The sequence below is a fragment of the Triturus cristatus genome, chromosome 2_1, assembly GCF_964204655.1.
Source record: "Triturus cristatus chromosome 2_1, aTriCri1.1, whole genome shotgun sequence".
In the NCBI taxonomy this organism is placed as follows: Eukaryota; Metazoa; Chordata; class Amphibia; order Caudata; family Salamandridae; genus Triturus; species Triturus cristatus.
The window spans coordinates 630,428,105-630,438,883 of record NC_140581.1 but is presented as its reverse complement, the minus strand read 5'-3'; the positions used below and the strand labels follow the sequence as shown (position 1 = coordinate 630,438,883).

The 10,779-nt window shown below is 47.5% G+C and overlaps 1 protein-coding gene across 9 annotated transcripts in view; it reads right to left on the bottom strand.

Annotated features, from left to right (window-relative positions):
* Positions 1-1,070: 1,070 nt before the first annotated feature.
* The window catches only part of PAM (peptidylglycine alpha-amidating monooxygenase), a 1,234,044-nt gene continuing 1,224,335 nt past the window's right edge, over positions 1,071-10,779 (bottom strand). For all 9 annotated transcript variants that reach the window (XM_085632559.1, XM_085632564.1, XM_085632562.1 and 6 more), the window contains one exon: positions 1,071-1,937. In XM_085632559.1, the coding sequence (XP_085488685.1) occupies positions 1,744-1,937 (194 nt within the window). In that variant the 3' untranslated portion in view covers positions 1,071-1,743. The remainder of the gene's footprint in view (positions 1,938-10,779) is intronic.

The window sequence follows — 10,779 nt, the reverse complement described above, 5'->3', positions numbered from 1 at the left end:
AGAGATTTAGTGATATGCATAGAATCACAGAATGTTGTGCGGCGCCGCTAAGACTTAAACCACAATTCTCAGCTCTCAAGTCTGCAGCTCTGACCACTACGCCACATCCTCTCCACTCCCGTTTTATCTGTCTGCTCTTTCCTTCTACCGGACGATGATTGATGAAAACAGCTCTTTATTCAATACATAGGCGAAACCGATGCATTACCGATGCTTGTTCTTACTGCTACCTTGTAGAACAAAGTTACATTATGTAGGCCCCTTCAGGAAAAAATACAACTGACTCATTCGCTTCACGTTCCTTTATTTGAATGGCATATTAGTTTGTGGTTGTGTAGGTGTTTATCAGTGTTTATATGTTTACACTGATGAGGGTTGTTTTCCTTTCAGTGGGGTTTTAGCAGTTATTATAGGTTTAAACCTAAAACAGGATAGCCTAGTTATAAGCGTTCTGTACAGTAGCACTTAGTGCTGAAAACTGTGCAATGTTTTAATTTTTTTGACTGACGAAATACCATGTAGTGTATACATATCTTGGGCCTAGCAAGCTAGGTTAACATGTACAAACTCCAGATCTTTGTTTCCATTCCAAAATTCTTGACCTTTCATCCTCTAAGTGCAATAAAAAAAACTATTGACTCTTTCATGCTTTAAACTTTGTAAAAGAACTGCACTTATGCTAGGTATTCACTCTAGTTTTCTGTTATGAAACCGCAAAGCAATTAATGAAAGCTCCAATCTCCTATCAACATAAATTACAACCCAAACCTATTAGCTTCGCCATTGCTTTTTACCTATTCTTATGCTTTGTCCAAAAAACATCTGTGTACTGCGGCTTGTCAGCCGGGAAATCCCATGAGTTTGAAAGAATGGAATTTATGTAAATACAGAAATTATTTATGACGGAAAATAACATCCATTTTGCCCAGCATTACAATATGCTTTTGCTCTGGCATTAAGCTTTCCCTACTGGTTTTTGTTGGGCAATGCAGACTGTATGTTGATCTGCATTACGTAATTACAGGAAAAGACATGGTAAATAAAAAATAAAAAATCAAAGTACACTGATATTAATGCTCTGCGAACACTTTATTACACAAAGTACATTCCGTTTCTGAAAATAGTGTTCTAAACAGTTTCACCATCTAAAAATTAGACATCCCAGAAACACAAAAACAAACCCAAAAAACAACAAAATAAAAACATTTTAAATAGAGAATTTTTTCTTTTTGTCCTTGGATGAAATATAATGTGATTTTAAAAAAATAGAAGAAGATTTAGCAGCTTCATTTCCATGTGGCACGTATCGCTGTACTGCAATACAGTAAGAACGCTGAACAGGAAAGGCACAACAGAACAAAGAAATTTGGCAACTAAAGTGCTATTGGGAAATGCAGTGTCAAAGCAGAGAATGGGCTTGCCTACAAACACAAGAAAATACAAGCTACCCTCCAAAATAAAACTCTACATGATTAACTAGAAACCTAGAAAGTCAATGCTGCAATCCTAGCTGATACTTTTCATGATTAAGATGTCCACATGAAGACTGCAACAGCACTGGCAATAAAACACACCCATACACTTCCCCCCACAACTAAAATAAAATAAACATGACAATGTACAGCCCACGGAGACTAGTACAGTTACAGTTAAATACACAACCTTTAAACGTGCTAAGGAAAACAAAAATAATCATCTGGCATTCTTGGTAAAGTCGCTGACAGTAGAAATCGGAAAGGAGTCTCAGGATGAGGAAGCTGCTGGTGGGGGCAGTGGTGGTGGTGGGGGCGCAGAATATTCCTCCTCGGAATCTGTGCCATCATCTTCGTCTTTCTCCTGGTCACTTCCCTCAGTGCTCAGTCGGTCAAAACCTTTTCGACTGTAGCCCTTGTGACTTGCAAAAAAGTTTCCCAGGTTTAGGCCTCCACTGCCCTTGCCTGCAAAAACAGATGTACCAATTATAAATGTGGTGTAAAAATTCAACAGATCTTGTGGCTTACTGAATACAAACACAAACTAGTAGTGGGATCAGAAACAAATGAAAACTAGATATGGAATAGGCAGAGTGATTATGGAATAGTTGAAAGGCAGGCCCCAGGAGGCCCAATTTAAGTAACGTTTAGGCTAGTAATTCAGTAATTATCAGGCACAGTATTACCACACAAGTACAAGTTTCGTTCATGTGAATGTCGAATTACTGAGGCAATCTATGTTTAGTCACTGATTCACATACCCACATAAATTCCGCCTGTTTTATCAGGAAAAGTGGGTATGTGGAAAAAGCAAAAGGTGCAGGATTTTCCTTACACCTAATAACATCAATTACCAGCTGGATTAGTAACTGCAAGGCATTTGTAAGAAGGGCTTATATGTTGTAAGCTATGAAGTGATGTTCCACAGGTTACAATGTTTGGTCCACTATTTTTAAGCTCAGTCTGACAAGAAATGCTTTCACCTTTCCTGGTGAAGCAAAACTAGATGGCATTGTAAATACAGAACAAGACCCACACAATACAAATTGAGCTAGAAATCCCTAAAAAAACAAACTGACCAACTGTAGGTCAGATTTCATTTGTATGTTGGTGTATGTACCCCCTTAAGCCAAAAGTGATTTGGAACCTGTAGAAACTGAAAAATAAAGCTCAATATTAAATTAGGTAATGGATGAATATATTTAACCTTGGGGCGAACCTGAAAATGAGCTGCATCTTAAATAACATTAACTAAGGTGAAAAAAAGATGGAATTAAATTTCAAACCATGAAAGGGCAAAAGCTCTCTGATGGTCTACTTCCAAAATATTCTTATAGTCTCACCAAAGACAATTTTCCTGTGGTTTTATACCAGAGATTGGAGGTAGGCACATTCGTAATGAAGTAGTTTGGTTAGATCTTAAGAAAGCAGATCCTGTAGGGTTAGCATCTGCTGGTATCAATGCTACAGTAATGACAATGGTGGCCATAGCTATAAAAAAAACAAGTACTGCAATGTACAATTTGGCCACAGATTAAGCCATCTGCAAATTCTCTCATAATGTATTATAAATCCTTCAATGTTGTGTACCTTGACCACGCTGACCCACTACTAAGTGTCAATTAATACAACTATACATTGGTTGCGGTTAGTTCATGCTCTGGACACCTGTGGGTATGATCACAAAAGACAGTCACTGTTCAAGAGGTCATAAAAGATCTGCTGTGCCTTGTAGCTATGGGAGCAGTTCATTCCTTTCCTTCGGGTAATGGTCCAGCCTTTACCAAAAAGGTGGTTGGTGACGCCTTGTTTGCTGTGGCAGTAGGTCTGCTGTACTCACACTCCTACATCCAGTGTCATAAGGAATTATAAAGTTAGCCAACGACCTGCTTAAACAAGCCTTGAATGCTAGGGTATTGTATAAAGTATTGATGTGGTGCCGTAACCTATACCTGGCTCTACAAGCATTAAGGGATGTACAAAATGGTTGCACACCTTGCAAAATACTGGTCGGGACTCCCATGTATATTCCTGACTTAGAGGCCTCTGGAAGAGTAGAGTCACATTTTGATACATCTGAGTACATTTCACATGGCGATCTCTTGCAGAATATTCTTATTTGCAAAAAGAGTTTCACCAACTGAAGACAGAGCTGCAGCAGAAGAGTGGCTCCCAAAAAAAAGTGGGAAAACTAGTTCAGGAATGGATCCCTAAAAAAGTGCTATTTAGCCCATCCTATACACCACTGCTGCCAGTTCCTGGGGTAGAGAGCACTTATACTATAATTCTGCTGCTGTTGTCTAGTTCCAAGAAAAACCTGGAAAGTGTCAAACAATCATACAAAGAAGTGAAATGTGGACGATTCTGTTCAGCGACCTGTCACCAAAGTACCTTCAGATTAGACAAGTATGTCCTCTCTCTATTTTAGAGTTATCCCAAAGTGTAGACGGTGGTTGATATAGGTGGGACTCTTGTTGGAAAGTGCCTTGTAAGCGTGGGTGTGCAGTGTTTCAGAATGGAGAGACAGTGTCATTTTTGGAGGCTAGGTGTGATGTGTGTGTGGCGAGGAAAGTTGAGGAATAATCTGGCAACAGTGTTTTGGATGATTTGCAGCTTGTGTACCAAGTGTGCGGCGATGCTGCAGTAGAGGGCATTGCCGTAGTCTGCTTATGATGAGGGCCTGGGTGATGGACAGCCTTCCTTGTGTCAGGATGGAGCCATTTGACGATTTTTCTAAGCATGCGAAGAATGTGAAAGCAGGTGGAGGTGATATGTTGATTTGATCTCTCATGGTGAGATTGGTGTCCATGATGATGCTCAGGTTTCTGACATAGTCAGCGGGTGAGGGGGTGACGCCTATTTGTGTAGGCCACCAGGAGGAGTCCCAGTGTGAGTTATTGTTGACGAATATTAGTACTACCGCCTTGTCAGCGTTGAATTTGAGGTAGTTATCGCACATTCAGTTGGTCTTTCACATTTTGAAATTATTTTTAATGTTGGTATCTTCTGAGAGGGATAGAACGAGTTGGGTGTCGTCGGCATAAGAGGTGATGTTAAGTCAAGGGCTGCAAATGACACTTGTGGGACACCCCCGCGCCGCACGGCCACCAGCTGCTGCGTGTGCCCCCACTGCCCTGCCCTCTGCCTCGCTGCCTGCCTCGCTGCCGGCTGCCGGCTGACTCCGCTGTTGTTGTTTTTGCTTTGTTTTTGCCGTCATTTGTGCTTGTTATTATTTTCTTTTTGCCCGTGTTATCGTACTGATCTCCATCTGTGCCTGCTGTATTTTTATTGTGCTTGTGCCAGTGTCAGCGTTTCTCCTTCCTGGTTGCCCGCCTATCTCGCCGCCCTCCGTCTTCCCTCCCTGCTCCCCGCTTCCCGCCACCACCGCTGACCCCGCCCCTTTTTTTCCTTCTGTTCCCTCCCCGCTCCCGCCTCCCAGCTGCTCCGCCCACCCGCGCACTTCGCCTTATATGGCGACCGTGCGAACGCGCAGCGGTCACGCGCAGCGGGCGCGCCGATTGTGCGGCGAAGGCGCGCCAAAGGCAAGCCCGTCCACGCCCGTCCGCGCCTGGACCGCGCCCAGTGCCAGGACCCCTGGCCCTCGAAGACCCCGACCGACCCGCCTGACGTACACCGCCGCCAACCTCAGCGCACTCAACGCCGGTCGACTCCCAGGATGCTACCAAGCCACACCACGACGCACTCACGGCCCTTTCAGCTGCCACACCTGCAAATTCACCTGCATCCAGACCTGCCCCGCACCAGCAGCCGCCAAGTCGAACACCAGCAGCACCCACCTCAAGTGCATCCTGCTCAACACTCGCTCCGTCCACAGACACGCCGTCGAACTCTGGAACCTCCTAGACGCCACAGCCCCTGACGTTGCCTTCCTCACAGAGACCTGGATGAACGCCTCTTCAGCTCCCGACATCGCCATCGCTATCCCGGAGGGCTACAAGATCGTCCGGAGGGACCGCAACGCCAACCAGATAGGAGGAGGCATCGCCATCATCCACAGGAACACCATCCGCATCACGACCAGCACCGACGACACCCTGACCACCGCCGAACACCTGCATTTCCAGATCCACACCGACCCGAACACCACCCTCAGAGGCACCCTGATCTACCGACCCCCGGGACCACGCACACAATTCAGCGAGGACATCGCCGACTTCGTCAGCCCGCATGCCCTCCCCTCCGCCGACTACATCCTCCTGGGGGACCTCAACTTCCACCTGGAGAACAACAACGACCGCAACACCAGCACCCTGCTCGACAACCTCACCAATCTTGGACTCAAGCAGCTGGTGTCCACCCCCACCCACCTCGCCGGACACACACTCGACGCAGTCTTCTCGTCCTGCACAGACATCGACTTCAGCCACGCCACAGAGCTACAATGGACGGACCACAGCTGCGTCCACTTCACCTTCAAGAGAAAGACGACCCACCACCACCAGCAACAGGCCGCCCGCAGAAGCTGGAACAAGATCACAGCAGACCAGCTCGCCACCTCCCTGAGCCAGCACCCTCCTGCCAGCTCAGCGAACCCCAGCCAGGCCGCCGACAACCTCACGAAGTGGATCAGCAACTGCGCGGACGAACTCGCCCCGATGAGGACCCCGCCCAGCAGACCCGGCAGCAAGAAAGCCCCGTGGTTCACCGACGAACTCAAGAGCTCCAAGAAGAACTGCCGAGCCCTCGAGAAAGTCTGGAGAAGGGACCCCACACCGGACAACAGGACCACCTTCAAGCTGGCCACCCGGAAGCACCACCAGCTGATCCGCGCCGCCAAGAAAACTGCTTTCAAGGACCGGCTGGACAACAACGCACACAACTACAAGGAACTCTTCAACATCGTGAAAGAGCTATCCAACCCCAGCGCAGGAAACAACGACATCACCCCATCGCAAGACCTCTGCAACTCCCTCGCTTCACACTTCCACAACAAGATCGCGGACATACACAACAGCTTCAACAACCAACCAACGCACACCAAGACCGAACAACCACCCCTCACCACCACCCTCCACGCCTGGACCCCGATCAGCACCGAAGACACCATCCGCACGATGAACTCCATCCACTCCGGATCACCGACCGACCCCTGTCCTCATCACGTCTTCAACAAGGCTGACGCTGTCATCGCACCCCACCTGCGAGACATCGTCAACACATCCTTCGACACCGCCATCTTCCCTGAGAGCTGGAAGCACGCCGAACTCAGCGCTCTACTCAAGAAACCCACAGCGGACCCCACCGAACTCAAGAACTACCGCCCCATCTCGCTCCTCCCGTTTCCAGCCAAAGTCATCGAGAAGACCGTCAACAAGCAGATGGCCGCCTTCCTCGAGACGAATGGATCCCTCGACCCCTCACAGTCCGGCTTCCGAGCCAATCACAGCACCGAGACCGCCCTCATCGCCGCCACCGATGACATTCGAGCCCTGATGGACAACGGAGAAACAGCGGCCCTCATCCTCCTAGACCTCTCCGCAGCATTCGACACTGTCTGCCACCGCACCCTAGTACAGCGCCTCAGCAACGTCGGAATCCAGGACAAGGCGCTGAAATGGATCATCTCCTTCCTCGACGGAAGAACACAGAGAGTCCGTCTACCACCGTACAAGTCAGAGGCCACCGAAGTCATCTGCGGCGTCCCTCAAGGATCCTCACTGAGCCCCACCCTCTTCAACGTCTACATGAGCCCCCTCGCGGCCATCGCACGCCAACACAACCTCAACATAATCTCCTACGCCGACGACACCCAGCTGATCCTCTCCCTGACCAACGACCCCGCCGCCGCCAGAGCCAACCTGCACGAAGGGATGAAAGAGGTAGCCGAGTGGATGACGACCAGCCGACTGAAACTGAACTCGGACAAGACGGAGGTCCTCATCCTGGGATCCTCACCCTCCGCCTGGGACGACTCCTGGTGGCCTCCCGCCCTGGGCACCGCACCCAAACCGACAGACCATGCACGCAACCTGGGCTTCATCCTGGACTCCTCCCTCTCCATGACCAGGCAAGTCAACAACGTCTCCTCGGCGTGCTTCAACATCCTACGCATGCTACGGAAGATCTTCTGGTGGATCCCCACCGAGACCAGGAAGACCGTCACCCAGGCCCTCGTCACCAGCCGACTGGACTACGGCAACGCCCTCTACGCCGGTACCACCGCCAAGCTCCAGAAGAGACTCCAGCGGATCCAGAACGCCTCAGCCAGACTCATCCTCGACATCCCACGAACCAGTCACATCTCCGGACATCTGAGAAACCTGCACTGGCTCCCCGTCAACAAAAGAATCACCTTCCGCCTCCTCACCCACGCACACAAAGCCCTACACGACCAAGGCCCGAGCTACCTCAACAGCCGAATCAACTTCTACGCTCCCAAACGCCACCTCCGATCAGCCAACCACGCCCTCGCCGCCGTCCCCCGCATCCGAAGAGCGACTACAGGAGGAAGGTCCTTCTCCTACCTGGCCGCCAAGACCTGGAACTCCCTCCCGACCGACCTGCGCCTGACCCAAGACCACCTCTCCTTCAGGAAGAAGCTGAAGACCTGGCTGTTCGAGCAGTAGCGGCACCCCCCACCCCCAGCGCCTTGAGACCCTACGGGTATGTAGTGCGCTCTATAAATGTCATTGATTGATTGATTGATTCTTGCTAGAAGAGTCATGTTTACGTTGAAGAGAGTGCGGCTCAGTGAAGGTCCTTGGGTTCTGAGGTGAATGGAGCAAGCTTGACCAATTGCATTCTTCCAGCCAGGAAGGTGGCTATCCACTTGAGAGCTGGTCCTTGGATTCTGGTTTCGTGGAGTCTGAAGATGTTTGTTAAGGGAGACCATTTTGAAGGTGGCAGAGAGGTCCAGGAGGATGAGTGCAGCAGTGTAGCCTCGATCTAGTATGGTGCGAATGTTTGCTGAAGCTACGATAAGGGTGCTTTGGTTGCTGCAGAAACCTGATTGCAAGCTGTCCAGGCCTTTTCTATGAGTTTAGCTGTGAAGGGGAGCAGGGAGATGGGTTGGTAGTTGCTGAGGACTTCGGGTCCATGGATGGTTACGTTTTCTTTATTTTTTTTAAACGTCGTTTTATTACAATTTTGCTGAATGTTACATTATACCACTCATTTGTCATTTACTTTTTCCAAAACATACCATCACATTGAATCAAGACTTTTATATTACCTTTAATACATATGTAGTTATACCCCTTCCCCAGGCTCCCCTTTATTAATTTCCATCCTCCAACCCCTCTTGTCTCGATTGGGCCGTAGGGGGGGTGCACGGAAGTCCTCTGTACCCGTTCCATTTGTTCCAGACTCTCCCCCACCTTTGAGGACAGCCCCTGTTCTAATAGATTGTTGTTTCGGCCACCATGCACCAATCCATGTCTTTTTTCTGATCGCCCAGTGATGGTGTTACCTTAACACCCCAACTGTGCGCTATATTTCTTTTTGCAATTATCAGAGCTAAAGTCACTCCAATTCTCCTTCTCCTACCCAGATCCATAGCCTCCCATACATTAAGTAGGCACAGCTCGGAAGACAATGTGCCGCAGATGGTTTCTTGAGGAGCCGAGTAGCTTCTGTGTGTTTTCAGGCGTCCTGGAAAGTGGCTGTAGCTATGGAGGTTTTGATGAAAGTTACGAGTGCCTTGTTTATTGTGGGTCTCCATAGATTGAAGAAGCGGTGGGGACATGGAACTGAGCCCCCCCAGCAACCCAGAGTGGATGGATGCCATTTAAGTCGTTGTATCTTCGTTGGTCATCAGAGTTCACACCTTGAGTGGGGTGACGTTAGTGGTAAAGGCCTGAGGTGAGGTGGGGTGTGGTTGAGGATCACATTTCCTGTACATTATAGATATTTTGTTGTGGAAGAAGTCATAATCTCTAATTTGACCCAGGGAGTGTTCTAAAGGTGATTAACTCGCATATCTAGGACTAGGTGCAAGCTCCTTTAATGTTTATGGTATTAAACAATATGTATCCCCTTCTTCCTACACCCTCTTCCTCCTGCCCTCGCATTTCTCATCTTCTCTCCCTACACCACCAGGTGCATCACTATGCTATTACGCGTTTTATTTCTTTTTTCTTTATTGTTCTCTGTAACGCCCCTTAATGCCAATCTGGTGGAAAGTGCTGAGTACTGACTCAGATGTGGCACAAGCAACATCTTCAGCAAGTGCACCTGTTGCAACAACAACCGCCCCATTAAGTACATTTACATCAACTACAGATGCTGCATGAGAAGATGAGCCTATTCCTCAAGAAAAAAAGAGTTGTTTTGCTTTCATCTTTTCTGGAAATTCTGACATTTGAAGTCAGTCATCGTTATATATCGATGCTTACTAGTTGTTGGAGCAGTGACAGGTACAGCTTGGTGATACAGTTACATTTTTGCTGCAACGTCATCATTCTTTTTGTGGATTATGACGCTGATTATTGTTTTGAAGATGATGCATGGCCACCATCTTCCTGAAAAATCCTTACCAACACAAAAACAGTTTCCTTTAATCTCTGCAGTAGAAACTTAATGGCAGACGGCATTATTCATCTACAGAAATACAGGAACTTTTAAACATGCACTTTCCAACTTACTTTGCTGATTTGCTTGGTGCTATATCTCATGCCTCCAATACAACTAGTATTACCAGTGTTTTTACAACAATTGGGTCTGGTTTATTTACTTGTTTTAAGAATGTTTGGAACTATTACTGCATTATTGGGTTCATAATTATGAATGCATTCAGTGAAATGACAACAACATTAATCATTGTAGGTGTCATCATATTGCTCATACTCATTGTAAAGCACTGTGTTTAAATACACAGTATCCATCTGAGAAACACTGACCACAAGAGACCACTTTCTACTTGAAGACAGACCTGCTTTCCAGCCGAGTGAGCATGGGATTTTGAGCTTTCACAAACTTCAACCACCTACAGTGTAAACTCTCCTTCAGGGTCTTATTTGTTATTAGATTGTCATCTTGGATATTCCTCTGGAACATTGAGCTGTGATCAGGGAGAGACGATTTAACTAGTTGTGCTAAATTATTCATACTATGGTGCCACATAGCTTCCCATCATCAAGTCTGCTTTCTTTATGTTGGTATCCATTGGACTTGTGACATGTACTGAATCACTGGATGGTAGGACTATGCTCCTACTGCTATAACCTTATTTAAATGTGTCTAGCTCATCTGCACAATACAAATCATATTATGGCTTGTACACCATCGACTTTGATGCCTTCTTCACCTGCATCGTCTACGATTTCACGCTTCAGTTTGCATTTCCGTA